This window comes from Equus caballus, chromosome 7 (assembly GCF_041296265.1).
Source record: "Equus caballus isolate H_3958 breed thoroughbred chromosome 7, TB-T2T, whole genome shotgun sequence".
Classification (NCBI taxonomy): Eukaryota; Metazoa; Chordata; class Mammalia; order Perissodactyla; family Equidae; genus Equus; species Equus caballus.
In genome coordinates this window covers 74,980,227-75,001,267 of record NC_091690.1, presented here as the reverse complement: position 1 = coordinate 75,001,267, position 21,041 = coordinate 74,980,227, and the positions used below count along the sequence as shown (strand labels likewise).

At 38.6% G+C, this 21,041-nt stretch overlaps 1 protein-coding gene and 1 pseudogene across 1 annotated transcript; both read left to right on the top strand.

Annotated features, from left to right (window-relative positions):
* Positions 1-2,950: 2,950 nt before the first annotated feature.
* On the top strand, positions 2,951-3,907 carry OR51A63 (olfactory receptor family 51 subfamily A member 63). The gene has a single exon (NM_001391285.1). It carries the CDS (start codon positions 2,951-2,953, stop codon positions 3,905-3,907), a length of 957 nt encoding a protein of 318 aa, NP_001378214.1.
* OR51A67P (olfactory receptor family 51 subfamily A member 67, pseudogene) lies at positions 15,714-16,649 on the top strand (annotated as a pseudogene).

Sequence of the window (21,041 nt, the reverse complement as noted above, 5' to 3'; positions counted from 1 at the left end):
ATATTTTCAGACAGTAAAACATAGCCATAATGTTATAATCACACCAAAATAAAACATCATCATCAAGATTTCAGCCAGTATTCATACTTCCCCAATTACTCTAGAAAAGTATTTTTGATTGTTAGTTTGCTCACTTTTTATATTTGATTTGCTCGAAACAATATCCTAACGTGGTTCAGACATTGCATTTGGTTGATATAGTCAAGTCTCTCTTAATCTATAGTTTTTCCTTCCTCCTTTTTTATTTTCTTGTAATTTATTTGTGGAAGAAGTTAGAATTTTGTCCTGTCAAGGTTTTGAGGGTTTTTTTAAATTTGGATCCTTCTCACGCACCTTTTGGTGTCCTTTAACATGTCTGCTTGCCTGTTGTCCCCTATATTCTCTCTAAATTGGTGGTCAGATATGAGTCAGGCTTATTATTTTCGTAAAATATGTAAATGTCTGTCATTTTTGTGATACTCTCAGCACTTGATTTTTTGGCATTATTTCATTGGGTTTGCAAAAAAGTGGTACTCTAATTCTATTATTTCTTAGTAGCTGGGATGCTTCTGTAGAGACAAACCTTCCTTCATCAATTTTTTTCTTTACATCAGGCAACAATTTGTAGAAAAAAAGCAGGTTATTTGCAGTTTTCAGAATACTGACTACTTAATCTTGCTGACATCATCCTTACACACACACATATTTAATATATTTCAGTCTATTGCAGTAATTATTCCCTTTGATAATCAATTGGCCCATAGTTGGCAAATGGGAGCCTCTTAAGTTGACTGCTTTGTCTTTTTTAAATGATCCTAATTTTCTTTGATTGGTTCCTTGTTTTCTAGTATTAAAAGATATCGAAGCTCGTTTGGTATATTTCCAGCCCAACGCTTGAAATCAGCCATTTGTCAAAGGCTAGCTGGCTCCTTTCGGGACAATAGGGTATTTAGAGACCACATCTAAGCATTAAGTGTGTTCCTTGCTATTGAGTTGTTCTTGTTTGTAGTCACTTTCTGTGAATAAAGCTGAGAAATACATATTATTTAAAAGAGAAATATTTCTTAAGCTTATTCTGATATTCCCAACTCAACTTTATGATTACAGCATTTTGATTTACTCATTCGATTTTAGATATGTATCTTTTATTTTTTAAAATTTGAGTTCCAAAGGCATTAAAATAACTACTTAAATGATTTATCCTATAATAATAGTCCATATTACAAATAACAATTAAAACATTGACTTTGACGTATTTTTTCCTTTTCCACCCGAACAACATTCTAGATGTATTAGGAATACATGATTACATCAATTTATCCACACTCTCTGTACACATTGATCCTTTTTTTGTGGTCTACTGGTCTTAAGAGATTTCTGGGATAAAGTCTGATATTTTTCCATTTTGAGATTTGCTGCTTCTATCAGAGTGCTTATAGAATTTTTGTTTATTGTTTCAATATAACAACTATACCTAGATACATCTAGATTTGCTTATTTGTTAGTATTTATTTTCTGGTACATTACATTACAAGCACTTTTATATAAAGATTTAGTGTTTATTTCATCTTTCAGAAAAATATTTTATGGTACACGTAAATATTTTTCTATTTTGCATTTTTATTTTATTCCTATTCAAGAATACCTACGTTTTGAATTCCACTATTTATCTGGCATGTCTATTGTATTATCTCTAATTACTTTTATCATTGTTTTAATTTAATTTTGTTTTATTATTTGTAATTCTATTCTCTATATCTGAGTGTTTTAAGTAGTATGCCTTTTCGTAACAGGAATATTTTCTATTTCAAAGTATCTTTTATAATTTTCCTCATGTTATTTTCTTCAGTTTCCATTTTGATTTTCATTTTCTTTTTTATTGTACTCATTTTTATACTCTAATATCAAAAGTTTTAATTTGGTTCATGATTTCTTTAATTTCTTTCTTTAGGAAATTTTCATAAAGAATTTTCTTCTCTTTCCTGAATAATTCATTATCTCAAAGAGCATTTTTACATCTATTTAACTTGTTTTATACCTTTTCATTTTTGCAAAACATACCTGCACAAATTCTATGTTGGAACTTCTCCGTTGCTCGTCTTTGACTGGGGTGACTTGCACCGAGACTTGATATTTGCTCAGAAACAGTGTCTGAGAGAGAAGGCATGGAGGATGACGCAGCCGACCCTGTCAGCAACTTTACTTCACTATGCTTTCTTTCAAAATCTACCACCAAAATATGCAAACTCCTCTGCTCTGGAGGCAAAGTGCATGTCACCCTCATTCCAAAAGAAAAGGAAAAGAATAGGTCATCCTTACTTTCAGAGTGAGTTGATCCCATTGGCTCAGTATGGCATAACTGTAGGCCCCAGGATTCATGCTAAAACTCCTTTTGTCTCAAAGACCTATTTTTGCTGGGTTTTAAAATAGCTGCTAAAAGATATTTGGGTGGCAGTTTCCCTTAGGTTATTTTATTAACCTACCTTTTGAGTGCTTTTTGTTTGCTTATTTACTTGTTTGTTTGGTTTGGGGGGATTTAAAGGTGAATCCAAGAAAGAGAAATAAGCCCATGCTGTCAGCACTTCAGGCTTATACAGAATGTTTGCAATTTATCTCCATGAGACCACTGCTTCTTGTTTAAAATAGAGATTTTTGATTACCCTCTGTAGAATCATCTCAAATTTTTTGAAACAAAACCTTATTTTCTTCAGTATGCCAAGAAATCAGTGTTTCACCCTATCAAATGATATTTCACAGTAAATAGGTATGAATTATAAATATTCTCCAGTTTGCTTTTAGATGGAGTATGTTTTTAGATCTCTTTCACATTTCATATTTGCTATTGTGTGCGAACTGAAGTCAACTAACATCAGAGTTGGTGTTTTTTCCAATACTTTTGTCTCATCTTCCTATTTTTCTGCCCAGATTGAAGAGGTCACATCTTTCTGGACACCTCATCTTTCCTCCAAGGATGCTCCCTTCTCAGACCTGTATCAACACCTCTTTCTTCCAGCCATCTGCTTTCCTGATGATTGGCATTCCAGGCCTGGAGGCCATTCATGGCTGCATCTCCATGCCCTTCTCTGCCATGTACACTGCAGCTCTCACTGGAAATGGCCTGATCCTCCTGGCTGTAAGGAGGACTCCCAGCCTGCACCAGCCCATGTACTACTTCCTGTCCATGCTGGCTCTCACCGATGTGGGCCTCACCTTGTCCACACTGCCCACCACCCTGGCTGTGCTCTGGTTTGACTATCGGCTCATCGGCTTCAATGCCTGCCTGGTCCAGATGTTCTTCCTCCACTCCTTCTCTGTGGTGGAGTCCTCAGTGCTCCTGGCCATGTCATTTGATCGCTTTGTGGCCATCTCCACCCCCCTGCACTATGCAGCTGTCCTCACAAATAATGTCATTATCAGGATTGGGTTAGCTATTGTGGCTCGAGCCACTGTGTCCCTCTTCCCACTGCCCTTCTTACTAAAGCGGCTGAACTTTTGCCCTGGCAAGATCCTCTTGTCCCACTCATTCTGTTTCCATGCAGATGTCATGAAACGGGCCTGTGCTGACATTACTGTCAACATTATTTATGGGCTGTACATAGTTCTGTCCACAGTGGGTATAGACTCCTTGCTTGTTGTCCTGTCTTATATCCTTATTCTTCATACAGTGATGGGTCTGGCCTCTCCCAGGGAGCGTGTGCGGGCCCTCAACACTTGTGTTTCTCACATCTCAGCTGTTCTGGTTTTCTACATCCCAGTCATAGGAGTGTCCATGATCCACCGTTTTGGGAGACACCTGTCCCCCATTGTTCATGCTCTTGTTGCCTATGTGTACCTGATGGTGCCCCCTGTGCTCAATCCCATCATCTACAGTGTGAAATCCAAACCCATCAGGGGCGCCATGCTCAGAGTGCTAATGAGGCCGGGCTGATGAAACCAAGGAACAGCCACAAAATCTGAGGGAAAACATTGCCAGTCATATTTTATGTCCAGATTGCCCTTATTCCGAGGCTTGACCTACGCACATTATCAAGAGTATGACAAGTAAATGAACATCCTCAGACTAATGGGTGAAGAACTGTCTTGATTCTTCCCTGAACTCATTAACCTCTGATATTTTCTTTAGTGTTTCCTAGTGCAAGAATTTGTGCTCTGGACAAGAGATATTAAAATGAACCATATATGGTCTCCTCCATCTGTTGGAGGACAGAAGCCTGTAAACACATAATTATAATAAAGTTTAATGGAGCTGCAATAGGTACACACAAAGTGCTATATGAACCTAGAAGAGGGCTTACTGCCTTGCCAAGAGGAAATGAGAAAGGAGGTAGGTCAGGAGGCTGAAAGGTGAGTATGAGTTTGTCAGGCAGAAAAGATAGGCAAGGGGAGGGCGCACCTAAGAAAGGGAAAAGAATGTAAAAAACAAAAACCCGAGGTGTGGAATAATTTGCCGTGCTTATGGAAAGGTGAGTAGTCGCATATGGCTTCAGAATCTGTATGTGTTGGAGGGAGAAAAACAGAAGATGAGCAGAAATCACGGGCAGTGATGAGATTTCTTGGGGCCCCTCAGACCTGTTGAAACATTTGACCTTCATTCTTCGTTTAAAAGCCAGTCATGGAAAGGCTATTGCATTGTAAAAGGTTGCACAGGCTTAACTGTGGATTACAGATTAGAAAGGTTGAAAGGGAGAAGAAAAACATCGTAAAGAAACCATCTAAGAGATTGTCGTAACAGACAGGAAAAAGGGAATGGAAGATAAATTAAGTCAGTGTAATAAGTAGTGGAAAAAAGTAGATATATTTTTTAAAAATTATATATCTACATTTTCTTTCTCTGTTCTCTGAAAGTGCCCAGAAGCAGTGACACCAGTAGCAGTGAGCGGAGCTAGTACCCACTTACTGCTTTCTAAATACCATTCCCCACTACAAATAACCCAGGATCCTCGGAGCAATAGTAATTCCAATTATGACACAGGGAAAATATAAGTTGATACTGGAATAGCTTATAACTGAAGCAGTAAAGACTACAGAAACAATAAGGTCGTGTAAAAAAGAAACACACGAATTCATGTGAAAGGGCTAGCAGTGGCCAAAGGTTGACAATTGGAACATTAAAAACAATTTTCACAGCAATTGGTGATCATGAATTGAGTTTTTTAAAAATATGAGTCCATAGTGATATTCAAAACAAAGAGGGAAAATAGCAGGAAAAGAAGAAAACTCTTCTTTATAGAAGAATGTCATATAATAAATGCTAAAGTATTATCATAGACTTAGAAAAGTACCTTTTTGCAGTTTTTAACGTAACTTAAAAATAATCAACAAATGCATAAAGGATGTTGGGAAACAAAATATCCACAGTCTCTCTGCATCACTGGAAAGTTTACTTACTAAATACAAAACAATGAATGTACCTAAACAATAAAACGATTGGCCATGACAACTTTAAACAAGTGATCAAATTTAGCCTAGCCAATAATGGAATAATCTGATCTTGCGTGCATTCTGAGATGTACAATAAGAATAAAACATCACATGTACAAATTCCTACCAAAAATGTTCAACGTGAACCTAATCATAAGGAAATGATCAGAAAAATCTCAAGTATGGGAAGGATCACATACATACACACATATAAACTAGCCTGAAATCTTTTAAAAATGCAATGTTATAAAAACTACATCAGAGGAATTAACTTAAATTAAAAGCGATTAAAGATACATAATAACCAAATACTAGCATTAACTAGTAGTTATTAGGACAACTGTGAAATTTAAATACGTATTGTATCTTGATGATATTATTAGGTTAGTATAATTTGCCTGGGTTTGAAAATGGTTTTGTGGTTATGTAAGAGAATCTGTTTTTAGGAGGTACATGCTTACTATCTATGAAGAAAGGTTGTAGTGTTTACAATTTACTTTCAAATGAGTCTTGGGAAAAAGTGTGTGTGTAGAGAGAGAGGAAGAAGGAGACAGAGAGAGAGATGGAGAGGGAGACCCTCATGCTCAGGGTCCTAAGGATCAAAAGAGATGGGAGAGTGTCTCAGATAGTTGTTGAATGCTGGGAGAAGGCCTAAGAATAAGCCAAGGTAAGCTGATCCATTGGTGTCAAGAGCGCAGAATTAGAATGCAGAGGAAGAAAAATAATTATATTTCTTCTGGACTAGAATGTGATTTCTACTAAAACTTGAATTGGGACCTTGTCTACTCCCACCCCAAGCCAAGTCAGGGGTTTCAATAGTGATCCCTGAGCACTCTGTGCTTCCTTCAATTGTAGTACATAACACACGATATTGTAAATATAAATGATGGCACATGAGACATTGAAACCTTTGAGGCTACAGATCAGGAACTATGTTTTAGTTCTCTCTGTGTCCTCAATGCTTAACTTGGGCCTGGCATGTAAAAACTCATCCTTCAATAACTAATGTGTGAGAGAATTAAGTAATGAATGAAGACAATGGAAGAATCTAGCCTGCAGCCCGTGAGTCTGGACAGAAATGAAAATCTCTGAGTACAGGGTCTAGCAGTCCTCCCCAGTTTACCGCCGAATGTAGGCAGCAGAGGGATGAACCCGTAACCGCACAGGCCTGGGGAGTGGATCTCCCAGTTTCATTACTGCTATAGTACTCCCCTACTGCTTTCTCCATCTTCGCTGGAAGACTCTTGTCCTTCCAGGAGGAGATAAGTTTCTGCCCTCTGTGTGCTGTTCCCGGATCTTCTCTCTTCTGCTCCCTTTGCAACTTGTTTACATCTCTCTTAGAGCACTCATCACTTGCTACTGAAATCATCCTTCGTACTGATCTATTCTAGTTCCTGGAAGGCAACACTGAAACCTGATTGACATTGATGCCTTCATTACTCGGAAAAGGGATAGACCCAGAGGCAGCTTCAGGAACATTCCTTGAATAAACCTATTTATGAATCATAATTCCTGAATAAATACTATGAAGTTTATTCATTTATTTATTCAACAACTGTTTACTAGGTTTACACCACATTCCAAGTAATGCAAGCTATAGATAAAGCACTTCACACCTCTGCAGCAAATGGGAATCCCTGGCTCCAAACGGACACTTTGTTCCAGAATGACCTTCCTTTGGTCCTACGCTATTGCCTGATATTATAATACTTGAGACTCTAGACTTTAGGTACACATTCCTCTCATCTGCATCACCTCTTAAAGTTCAGTGTCCCTTGGATTGAGACACTTCCAAGATCATCCCAAAGAGACCACTGAGGCAGGCACTTTCTTCACTGGCATGCAAAATGGCAAAAACACAGGGAGTGGTTATTTGAAGCACGATTTAGAGGCCAATGTTTGGAAACAAATGCTCTCTTATGTTGCTTCTGCACATACCTTTCTGAGATTCTGATACCAAGTCTTTGGGGTATATATTCAGAAGTGGGATTGCTGGGTGATAGGTTAGTTCTATTTTTCCTTTTTTGCGGACCTCCATACTGTTTTCCATAGTGGCTGCAGCAGTTTACATTACTGCCAAGAGTGTACAAGGGTTCCAGTTTCTCCATATCCTCATCAATACTTATCTTGTTTTTTTAATGATCACCACTCTAATAGTTGTGAGGTGATTATTTCGTTGTGGCTTTGATTTGCTTTTTGTGAGTAATTAGAAATGTTGAGCACCTTTTCATATACGTGTTGGCCATTTGTATGTCTTCTTTGGAGAAAAGTCTATTCAGTTCCTTTGCCCATTTTTCAACTCAAGTTATTTTGTTTTTTTGCTGCTGAGTTGTAGGAGTTCCTTATAATATTTTCAGTACTAATCCCTTATCAGGTATCTGGTTTGAAAATAGTTTCTCCCATTCCATAGGTTGCCTTTTCACTCTGTTGATTATTTCCCTTGCTGTACATTAACATTTTAGTTCAATGTAGTCCCAGTTGTCTAATTTTGCTTTTCTTGCTTGTGCTTTGTGTATGTCCAATAAATCATTGCTAAATCCAATGTCATGATGTTTTTCCCCTATGTTTTATTCTGAGCTTTATATTTTAAAATCTTATATTTAAATCTTTAATCCATTTTTGGTTGATTTTTGAATACAGTGTGAGATAAGCGTCCAATTTCATTCATCTGCATGGGGATATCCAGTTTTCCCAACGTCGTTAGTTAAAGAGAATTCTCTTTTCCTATTGTATATCTTGAGATATTTGTCAAAAATCGGTTGACTATATATGTGTGAGTTTATTCCTGGGCTTTCTATTCTATATGTTAGTTTTTATGCCAATTCCATAATGTTTTAAATTACTAAAACTTCGTAATATATTTTGAAATCAGGAAGTGTGATGCCTCCCACTTTGTTCTTCTATCTCAAGATTGCTTTGACTACTTAAAGTCTCTTGTGGTTACATATGGATTTTAGACTTTTTTTTTCCATTTCTATAAAAAATATCACTAAGATTTTGATAGGAATTGCATCAAATTTGTAGATAACTTTGGGTAACATGGAGATTTTGACAATATTAAGTCTTCTAATCCATGATAATGCAATGTCTTTCCATTTATTTGTCTTTAATTTCCTTCATCAACATTTTACAGTTTTCAGTATATAAGTCTTTCACCTCCTTGGTTAAGTTTATTCGTGAGTGTTTTACTCTTGTTGAGGGTATTATAAGCTGGATTATTTTCTTAATTTCCTTTATGAGTAGTACATCATTAGTGCATAGAAACACAAGTGATTTTTGTATATTGATTTTGTATCCTCCAACTTCACTGAATTGCTTTATTTGTTCTAAGAGTTTTTGGGTTTTTTTTTTTGAGGAAGATTAACCCTGAACTAACTACTGCCAATCTTCCTTTTTTTGCTGAGGAAGACTGGTCCTGAGCTAACATCCATGCCCATCTTCCTCTTTTTTATACGTGGGATGCCTGCCACAGCATGGCTTTTTGCCAAGTGGTGCCATGTCTGCACCTGGCATCCCAACCCGTGAACCCCAGGCCGCCAAGAAGCAGAGCATGCAAACTTAAGCGCTGTGCCACCTGGCCGGCCCCTCGTTCTAACAGTTTTTTAATGTAGTTTTGGGGGTTTTCTAAACAACAGATCATGTTATTTGTGAACAGAGATAATTTTACTTCTTCAATTCCAAATAGGATGTCTTTATTTCTTTTTCTTGTCTAATTGCTCTGGCTACAACTTTCAGTGCTATGTTGAATAGAAGTGGACATAGTGTGACAGAGTGTGCATCCTTGTTTTGTTCTTAATCTTAGAGGAAAATCTTTCAGTTTTAACTGTGGCATACGATGTTAGCTGTGGGCTTCTCATATGTGTTCTTTCTTATGTTGAGAGACAGGCCTTATTTATCTAGCTCTCCCATGTTCATTACAACATCATTCAAAATAGCCAAGATATTGCAGCAACGCACATGTTCATTAACAGATGAATGGATAAGGAAAATGTGGTATACACACAGAGTGGAATATTATTCAGGCTTAAAAAGGTAAAGAACCCTGCCATTTGCAACAAGGAAGTTTTTGGAGGGGATTAATATGTCTATAACCTTGATTTTGATGATGATTTCATGTACAAATTCATCAAACCGTTTACATTAAATAAATGCATTTTTGTGTATATCAATTATAGGTCAATAAAGCTGTTACACACACACAGATGCTTCTGCAATTCAGCCTGGGGCCTCTTCATGTTTTCAATTTTTTACCTCTGTTAGAAAGAAAGGAAGCCCCTTGGGACAGAATAAGATAGCAAGAAACATTTCCTAGTTTTGAAGATGCTCTGTCTCTCTAAGGACATAAAAACAAAGATATGGAAGAACTCCCAGTAAGCATGCCTTCCCCCATTCATCTCTGTCTGTCTTAAGGTCCTTAATTCCTCATCTATCCCCTCTGATTACTCAGTACATATTTGCTGTGGAACAAAATAGGGCTTTCACAATGTCACATGAGGAACAGACACAGGAGGTGGGGTGGCTTAATTTGTTTGAACAACCCTGTCGACCAAGGAGAGAGTGGAGGGAATAAACACAAATAAACCTGAATCTCTGAAATGTTGTCATTTGGAGGGGCCAGAAACTGTTCTGTGTGACTGTAAATGGCAGATCTGATATCACTAAAGAGCATAGTAAAAGAAGAGATAGAAGTGCCCAGTAAAATTTCCTGCAGATGTGGCAGAATGGATGGACCTAAAGATGATGATGATTCTAGCACTCTCCTCCTCAGATAAGTTGCTCAAATACCTCACTTTCCTTATAACTCTCCAACCCAACACTCATATCCCATATACTCCCCATTGCCCAGGAAAAAACAAACAGAGAATATCCTTTTCAGCCTGTTGCCTGTGGATTGCACGTCCCTCAAGAGCAGCAACTCACTAAGGCATCAAGCCAGTGGTGTAAATGCTCTATCTTAGTTTTAGAGTTTTCCTGGGCTCCTTACACAAGTAAGAGGTAGAGAAAGCTGTGACAACAAGAAAGGTGAGTAACTTGGGGCCCAGATAGCATCCCTTCTACACTATTTAGAGGGATGGGGGCCTGATTAGTGAGTCTGAGTTCCCTTTTCTGTCAGCTGCTGCAAGGTGGAGGAGCCAATGGGATGGGAGATTAGCAGATGTCATAAGCAAGAAGAAAAGTAAGGAGGCCTGGACTTCAATAGATGGCAGGTCTATGCCCTGAGATAAGACAGATGAAGTGAAGAAGCCTCCTTTTGAAGCCCAGAGATTTCCCAATTCAGAAAATTACTCAGAAACCCAGACTCTGAGTCCAAGCAGATGAGTACCCTCTAGTTTCTCTGAGTAGGAGAGCAGTAGAAAGGGTATCTTAAGATCCCACCCCCACAGTTGACATCCCATGCTTGATCTGAATGTTTGCTTAGTGTCTCAACTCGCTCTACGAGGTAGTCCTTCACATTCTTCTCAATGAGAAGAGTGTTTGAGAAAAGCACCTGGCTTAAACATTGCAAAATGATTATACCATAGTGTTAGATAACACCTCTCTCAGGGCATATGATTACCATATCTTTCTTGTGGAAAACAAAAACAAAAGTACTTGCCTTTGGGTAAACTAAGGAAAGCACGGTAGATTCATCCTTTTGTTTCCAGGCTACTTGACTTTCCCAGACACATCCAGTCACAAGTTAACAGAATTCTAGAGTGCTAAAACGGAAACAACTTAATTCATAGGGAGAGAGCTATAAGTTGTAATATATTTGACCTTTTAGTGTCCTGGAGATAATAATAGAAGACCAAATCTGGTCTCATTTCCAGGTCTAAGTGATTTAATATAATGTTTTTGCACTTCATGGAAAGCAGAAAACCTGTCAACCCACTTGACTGTTAAAATGGGCATTTTAAAAAGAACAGAAAAAACAAAACATGTCATTTCCCCACAGAGAATCCCTTCCCAATTTAAAGCCTCTCACTGTAACATTTACAAAATATGAAAAGGAATAGAAAAACCATTATCTGGAGACATGAAAGAAATTGGCTTGATTGTGTAGAGTTGCCCCTAATTTTTATCAACTTGTCTTAAATATTATCCTATAATTTTACCCTTGTCAGTTCTAAGCTTCCTGTAATATTCAGCTTAATTTAGCATTTGGATCCTTCTACCATGGTCGAGAGCAATAGATCAGAAAAATACCCAGAGTTCATAGGACTTACACGTCCACCAGAGGCAAGCTCTGTGATAAGGGATGGAGGATTTGTGAATTACCCAACAACAGATAAATCAATGCAGGATGGATGAAAGAAAGAGAAATGTGACATTAATCTTTGGTAAAATTAATCCTGCAGGTTAAACGGAGGACCCAGAATTCTCCCTCTATTCTGATTTAAGATACCAACGACAAAGAGAATTTCCTGGATTTATCCTAAGTAAAGCCAAATAAGATTGGATAAGAATTTAGATTAACTGTATGAATCTGAAGGAGCCACTGGTCGTTACTGTCTACAAACTATCAAGTATAAGTTGTGAACATATGCACATAGGAGGTGCTGTATGAAGCTTTTGGGTTGAGGGGAACTGAATTATAAAATTAAGGAGTCTTCATTCAGTTGTTCATTTATTCATTTCCCTCCCCCTAAAAAAAGACATAGGACAGAAATTTTGAAGTCATCAAAATCAGAGCAATGCAATCGAATGAGATTTCTGAAGAAATGTTCTTTGGATTAATAATAAAAACAGAAAAAAGGAAGGGGAGATAGCACAATAAAATGGAAATGACTTTATGATAAGGACCCAAAGGGTCTCAAGGAGGAGTGAAAAGAAGATTTTTGGAGAAATATGAAGGGGCTTCGTTTACAAAGTCCCAAATCATGTGACCAGGAAACATCACAAGAAAACAAGTTCCTTCAGATAATCCAGTCCCACAAGCCCAACAGTTTACAATCTCCAGCCTCCAGCACAGCCCATGCCAGTATAGGCAGTGCGAGACTGCTGAAAGTGCTCAAGTCAAACAGACCTGAATGGGAATTTGCACATATTTTCAGTGTGGCCTAGAGAAACTCACTAAAACTCTCCCCTTCAGTTTCATGTTTTTTAACACTATCATTATTATTATTAGTTGTTAAAAAGTTACAATAATACTTAGCTTACATAGTTCTTTTCAGGACTGAGAAATATTATTTACAAACAAAAAGTGAGAAGTCTAATATCTGAAGCATGAGATATTCAATAATTTGTAAATTATTAAACTTGTTTGCCCATCATCAGAGACTAAAATTAATGCCATTACGAGGACAGATCCCACTGAACATTAAAGGAGATAAAATTTATGTCTAGAATCATTTATTTGGTTGGTGTCAGTGAAAATTCCAAGCCCTCAACTAGGACAGGTGTCAGTGCTGAGCGATTTACAGGGAGGGACATTCAAGGACAAGTCAAGACCTCAAGATGGGTGTGCTAAGGGGCTGAACAAAATATTTGGCTGGTGTTCTAAAGGTTGTGGGGAATGCGGAGTGAGCAGAGTGAGGCAATGATTCCCGAAAAGCAATGTGCAGCCTAGACTACGAAGACATCAAGTGACCCAGGCTGATATTCTCTGGGCAAGGCACAGATAGAGCCCAAATATTTAAGTATTCTCAGTGATCTAGTGAAATCAGTTGTCTCTTCACTTACCAAAACTTTCCTAGTGTTTATTGTCATTTTCAGCCTGGGACTTCATCAATACTTGGGCTTGATTGAAAGAGAGTGTCCTAAGATTTGTACTCAAACCCCCCAAACACAAAAAGATATTAAGTTCTAATAACCGACTCAGGGGAAAGCTGTGTTGTTTTCTTCCTTTGATGGTCTTAAGTATTTCTTTCCATTCTTTCCATTCACTTTATCTAAGATATTGCCCTTCTCTTTCTTTCAGCAAGAAAATTACGAGACAACATTAGATAATTATGTGAAAACACTTAGAATACTGCAAAATGTGATAACCATGGAACAGCAAAAGTAGCCAGGATACAAACTAAGGTAATGAAGAGGAGGATGATGATGATGAGCATTTTGAGTGCTTTATATATTAAAGAGTATTAACAAACATCACTTCACTTGATGAAGACACTGCATGATAGAGGGGAAACAGTACAGAATTTACATTTAGAAAAAAACAATTTCTAAATCCGCTTCAGTGACTGTTTTCTGGTAATCATGGAGAAGTTAAACTATTCCCTACATTCTGCATTTCTTTTGAGAACACGTTAGCTAATATACGTACATTCCTGGATCAGTTGACAATACGAAGTAAAAGCTGAGAAAGTGGGAAATAATTGATGATAAAACATAATTGCTGGGGGCCAGCCCCGTGGCCTAGTGATTGGGTTTGAGCACTCCAATTTGGCGGCCCAGGGTTTCACCAGTTCAGATCCTGGGCGCGGACATGGCACCGCTTGTCAGGCCATGCTGAGGTGGCATCCCACATGCCACAACCAGAAGGACCCACCTCTAAAAATATGCAACTATGTACCAGGGGGCTTTGGGGAGAAAAAGGAAAAGTTAAAAAAATCTAAAAAAAAAAAAAACCACGTAATTACTAATGTATGTACATTCCTGGATCAGTTAATAATACAAAGTAAGAGCTGAGAAAATGGGAAATAATTGATGATAAAAGCATAAATAAATGTCTTCCTAATGACAGGTGTCCTGTCAGTGTCTTTGTGTCTGCCCTGATTAAAGAGGTCACATCTTTCTTTTTTTATATTTTATTTTGTTTATTTTTTATTTATATTTTTAATTGCAGTAACATTGGATTATAATATTATATAGCATTTGGATGTACATCATAATATGTTTCGAATTCTGTGTAGATTACATCATGTCCACCACGCAAAAACTAATTATATTCCCTCCCCTCACGTGTGAGCCTAATCACCCCTTTTGCCCTTCCTCTTCCCCTATGGTAACCACCTATCCAATCTCCAATGCTATGTGTTTGTTTGTCGTTGTTTTTATCTTCTACTTATGAGTGAGATCATATGGTATTTGCCTTTCTCATTCTGACTTATTTCACTCAGCATAATACCCTCAAGGTCCATCCATGTTGTCACAAATGGTTGGATTTCATCATTTCTTATGGCTGAGTAGTATTCCATCGTATCTAAACCACATCTTCTTTACCAATTTGTCCCTTGATGGGCACCTAGATTGCTTCCAAATCTTGGCTATTGTATATAATACTGCAATGAACATAGGGGTGCAAGTATCTTTATACCTTTGCGTTTTCAAATTGTTTGGATAAATGCCTAGCAGTGGGATAGCTGGATCATACGGTAGATCTATTCTTAATTTTCTGAGGATACTCCATACTGCTTTCATAGTGGCTGCACCAGTTTGCACTCCCACCAGCAATGTACAAGGGTTCCCTTCTCTCCACAACCTCTCCAACATTTGTTGTTTCTTGTCTTGTTAATTATAGCCATTCTGACCGGAGTGAGGTGATACCTCATTGTAGTTTTGATTTGCATTTCCCTGATAGCTAATGATGTTGAGCATCTTTTCATATGCCTGTTGGCCATCAGTATATCTTCTTTGGAGAAATCTCTGTTCAGATCCTTTGCCCATTTTTTATTTGGGTTGTTGGTTTTTTTGTTGTTGAGCTGTATTAGTTCTTTGTATATTTTGCATATTAACCCCTTATCTGATATATGGTTTGCAAATATCTTCCCCCAATTGTTAGATTGTCTTTTCGTTTTGTTGATGGTTTCCTTTGCGGTGCAGAAGCTTTTTGGTTTGATGTAGTCCCATTTGTTCATTTTTTCTTTTGTTTCCTTTGCACAGTCAGACATGGTACTTGAAAATATGCAGCTAAGACTGATGTCAAAGGACATACTGCCTATGTTTTCTTCTAGAAGTTTCATGGTTTTGGGTCTTACATTCAAGTCTTTAATCCATTTTTAGTTGATTTTTGTGCGTGGTGTAAGGGAATGGTTTACTTTCATTCTTTTGCATGTGGCTGTCCAGTTTTCCCAACACCATTTATTGAAGAGACTCTCCTTTCTCCATCGTATGCTCTTGGCTCCCTTGTAGAATATTAGCTGTCCATAAATGAGTGGGTTTACTTCTGGGCCCTCGATTCTGTTCCATTTATCTGTGTGTCTCTTTTTATACCAGTACCATGCTGTTTTGGTTACTATGTATTTGTAGTATATTTTGAAATCAGGGAGTGAGATATCTCCAGCTTTGTTCTTTTTTCTCAGGAATCCTTTGGCTATTCAGGGTCTTTTGTTGTAGGTCACATATTTCTGAAGACCTCTGTCTTCCAAAGACTCTCCGTTCCCAGTCTTATGTCAACATCTCTTTCTTCTAGCCACATGCATTCCTGATGATTGACATCCCAGGGCTAAAGGCCATTCATGGCTGGATCTCAATCCCCTTCTCCTTCATGTACACTGTGACCCTCACTGGAAACTGCCTGATCCTCTTAGCTGTGAGGAGGATTCCCAGCCTGCATCAACCCATGTACTACTTCCTGTCCATGTTGGCCCTCACTGATGTGGGCCTCACCTTGCCCACACTGCCCACCACCCTGGCTGTGCTCTGGTTTGACCGTCAGCTCATCGGCTTCAATGCCTGCCTGGTCCAGATGTCTTCCTCCACTCCTTCTCTGTGGTGGAGTCCTTGGTGCTCCTGGCCACATCATTTGACTGCTTTGTGGCCATCTCTAACCCCCTGCACTATGTAGCTGTTCTCACAAATAATGTCATCCTCAGGATTGGGCTGACCATTGTGACTCGAGCCACTGTGTCCCTCTTCCCTGTGCCCTTTCTACTGAAGTGACTGAATTTTTGCCCTGACAAGATCCTCCTGTCCCACTCATTCTGTTTCCATGTAGATGTCATGAAAAGGGCCTGTGCTGACATTACTGTCAACATCCTTTATGGGTTGTACGTAGCTCTGTCCACAGTGGTTGCAGACTCCTTGCTGGTAGTCCTGTCTTATACCCTTATTCTTCATACAGTGATGGGTCTGGCCTCTCCCAGGGAGCGTGTGCGGGCCCTCAACACTTGCATTTCTCATATCTCAGCTTTCTGGTTTTCTACATCCCAGTCATAGGAGTGTCCATGATCCACCATTTTGGGAGGCACCTGCCCCCCATTGTTCATGCTCTTGTTGCCTATGTGTACCTGATGGTGCCCCCTGTGCTCAACCCCATTATCTACAGTGTGAAATCCAAGACCGTCAGGGGCGCCATGCTCAGCGTGCTGATGAGGCAAGGCTGACAAAACTGAGAAACAAGCATGGAATCTGAGGGGAAAAATGATCAAACAGTCATATCTTATGTCCAGATGGCCCTTATTCAGAGCCTTCACCTAGAAACATTATCAAGGGTATGACAAGTTAAATAGATGCCCTCAGACTGACGGGTGAAGAACAGTCTTGATTCTTTCCTGCACTCATTAACTTCAGATATTTTATTTAGTGTGTATTGGTACAAGAATCTGTGGTTGTTACTCGAGATATTGCAGTGAATCATACACGGTATCCTCTCTTGGTTGGATAACAGAGGCCTGTAAATATTCAATTATAATAAAGTGTAATGGAGCTGCAATAGGTACACACAAAGTGCTACGGGAAGCTAGAAGAGGACTTGCTGCCTTGCCGAGAGGAAATGAGACAGGAGGCAGGTCATAAGGAGGCTGAAATGTGACTATGAGTTTGTCAGGCAGAAAAGATAGGCAAGGGGAGGGCGCACCTAAGAAAGAGGAAAGAACGTAAAGGACAAAAAAACCCCAAAAACCTGAGGTGTGGAATAATTTGGTGTGCTTCTGGAAAGGTTATTCGTTACATGTGGCTCAGCAGAAACTATGCTTGTGTTGGAGGGAAAACAATAGGAGATGAGCTAGAAATGATGGGCAGCGGTGAGACTTCTTGGGGCCTCTTAGACCTGTTGTGACGTTGACCTTCATTCTTTGTTTAAAAGGCAGCTGTGGAAAGGTTATTGCATTGTAAAAGCTTGCATAGTCTTAACTGTGTATTACAGGTTTGAAAGATGAAAGTAGAGGAGGAAAAGGACACAAGAAAACCATCTCAGAGGCTGTTGTAACAGACTAGGAAAAAGAGAATGAAAGTTAAAATTAAGTCAGTGTCACCAGTAAGGGAAAAAAGTAGATGTCTTTTTTAAAAACTGTATCTCTACATTTCCCTTCTCTGTCCTCTGAAAGTGCCTGGAAGCAACCACACCAGTAGCAGGGAGCAGGGCTAGCACCCACCTCTTGCTTTCTAAATACCACTCCCCACTACAAATACCCTGGGATCCATGGAGCAATAGTGATGACTGCTATAAGCAGGGAAAACATAAGGTGATACTGCAACAGTTTATGCCTGAAGTAATAAAGAATACAAAGACAATAAAGTCGCGTAAAAATAAATATATATATACACAGAATCTCATTTGAAGGGGCTACCAGTGGCCAAAAGTAGGTCAACTAGAACATTAAAAATATTTTTGACAGCAGCTGATTATCACCAATTGAGGTGTTTTTAAAAGTGTGAGTCCACAGTGATATTCAAAACAAAGAAGGAGAAAAGAAAAAAAAACTCTTTTGTAAAAACATGCCATGTAATAAATGTTACAGTATTGATAGATTTAGAAAATTATCTTTTTGCAGTTTTTAATGTAATTTTAAAATAATCAACAAACGCATAAAGGATGCTGAGAAACGAAATATTCACACAGTCTCCAGGTAGCACTACACAGCTTACTTTACTAAATAGAAAAGGGTGGACGTCCCTTGACAATGAAAAGATTGGCAATGACTACCTTAAGCAAGCGATCAAATTTAGCTTAACCAATAAGGGGTAATTTGACCTGATGTGCCTTCTGAGATGAACAATAAGACACAGCATCACATATGTAAAATTCCTACCAAAAATTTTCATTGTGAATCTAACTGTGAGGAAATTATCAGGAAAATCTTGAACATGGGAAGTATCTCAGACACACACACACACAGACACACACACACTAGCCTGGAATCTTTTAAAAAATTCAATGTTATAAAACTATGTCAGGGGAACTAATCTAATAACAAATGAATACTAGCATTAACTAGTTATTATTAGGACAATTGTGAAACTTGAATATGTCATGTATATTGATGATATTATTAGGTTAGTATAGTTTGTATAGGTTTGAAAATGGTTTTGTGGTTAGCATAAGAAAATCTTTTTTAGGAGGTGCATGCATATTGTTTATTGAGAAGGCTTGTAATATCTACAATTTACTTCCAAATGAGTCCTCAGAGAAAATGTGTGTGCGCACGTGTGTGTGTGTGTGTATGTGTGTGTGTGGAGAGAGGAAGTGGAGAGACAGAAAGACAGAGAGGGAGCGGGAGACTCTCATGCTCAGGGTCCTATATATCACGAGAGACGAGACCGTGTCTCAGATAATGACTGAATGCTGGGAGAGGGCCTAAAACTGAGCCTGAGTAAGCTGATCCGCTGGTGTTAAGAAGGCAGAATTAGATTGCAGAAGGAGCAAAATAATTGTATTTCCTCTGGATTAGAATGTGATTTCCATCAAGACTTAGTTGGAACCTTGCCCACTCCCACCCCAAGCCAAGTCAGGGGTTTCAACAGTGATCCCTGAGCACCCTGTGCTTCCTTCGATTGTCGTCCTTACACACTATGTTGTAATAATAAATGATTGCATATGAGACACTGAAATCCTTGAGGCTGGGAATCAGGGACTATGTTTTAGTTCTCCCTGTGTCCCCAGTGTTTAACCTGGGCTGACACATAAAACCTCACCACTCCATAAATCATGTTTTAGTGAATGAGTGAAGACATGAAAGAATATAACATAGGGCCTATGGGCCTGGTCAGAAGAAATGAAGATCTCTGGGTGCAAGGTCTAAACTCATCCTCCCCCAGTTTACCGCCAAATGTAGACAGCAGAGGGATGAACCCATAACCGTACAGGCCTTGGGGAGTGGATCTCCCGGTTTCATTACTGCTATAGTACTCCCCTCTTGCTTTCTCCATCTTCGCTGGAAGACTCTTGTCCTTCCAGGAAAAGACAAAAGTTTCTGTCCTCTGTGTGCTGTTCCCGGATCTTCTCTCTTCTGCTCCCTTTGCAGCTTGTTTACATCTCTCTTAGAGCACTCATCACTTGCTACTGAAATCAGCCTTTGTACTGATCTATTCTAGTTCCTGGAAGGCAGCATTGAAACCTGATTCACATTGATGACTTCATACCATGGAAATGAGCTGACCAGAGGTAGCTTCAGGAATATTACTTGATTAAATCTATGAATAATAATTTCTAAATAAATACTCCTAAGTAAATACTCCTAAATAGTTCCTAAATAAATGAAAACTGAAGTTTATTCGCTCACTTAGTCATCAACCAATTACTAAGTTTACAGCATTTTCAAGCAATGGAAGTTGTAGATACAGCTCTTCACAGCTGTGAAGCAAATGGGAATCCTTTGCTCCAAAAGAACACCTTCCTGTTCAAGAATGGCATTCCTCTGCTCTTCCGGTATTGCATGAGATTACAATATTAGAGACTCCAGACTTCAGTTCCACATAACTCTCTTCTGCCTCACCTCTTAAAATTCAGTGTCCTTTGGATAGAGACATCTTCATCCCAAATTCATCCCAAAAAGGCCACTGAGGGAGGCACTTTCTTCACCAGCAGGCACACTGGCAGAATACAAGGGGATGGGAAATTGAAGCACAATTTGGAAGCCAGTGTTTGAAAACAAATGTTCTCTTAAGATGCCTCTGCAGATATGTCTTCAAGATCTTGATATCAATTCTTTGGAGTATATATCCAGAAGTGGGAAGGCTGGATGATATGGTAGTTCTATTTTTTTAAATTTTTTGAGGACCTCCATACTGCTTTCCATAGGTTGTACCAGTTTACGTTACCACCAACAATGTACGTGGGTTCCAATTCTTCCACATCCTCATCAATACTTGTCTTTTTTTTTTTTTTTGATAATAGCCATCCTAATGGTTGTGAGGTAATATCTTATCGTGACTTTGATTTGCTTTTAGCAAATAATTAACAATGTTGACTACTTTTTCATATAGCTCTTAACCATTTGTATGCCTTCCTTGGCAAATATCTATTCAGTTCCTTTGCCCATTTTTAAACTCAAGTTATTTGGGTTTTTCGCTGTTGAGTTGTAGGAGGTTGCATATATCAGGTATCTGGTTTGCATTGAATATTTTCTCGCATTCCATAGGTTACCTTTTCACTGTTGATTGTTTGCTGTGCGTTAACTTTTTAGTTTGAGGTAGTCCTACTTGTTTGATTTTGCCTTTGTTGCTTGTGCTTTTGGTGTTAGGTCCAACAAAATCATTGCCAAGTCTAATGTCATGAAGCTTTCCCCTATGTTTTCTTCTAGGAGTTTTCAAATCTTTATCCATTTTTTAGTTGATTTTTGTATATGATGTGAGATAAGGGCCCAATTTCATTCATTTGCATAGGGATATCCAGTTTTCCCAACACCAATAAAGAGATTGCCCTTTGTCCATTGTATATTCTTGGAAGCCAAGTCAAAAATCAGTTGACTGTGTACGTGTGGATTTATTTCTGGGCTTTCTATTCTATACATCAGTTTTATGCCAGTACCATACTGTTTAAAGTTAGTATACCTTTG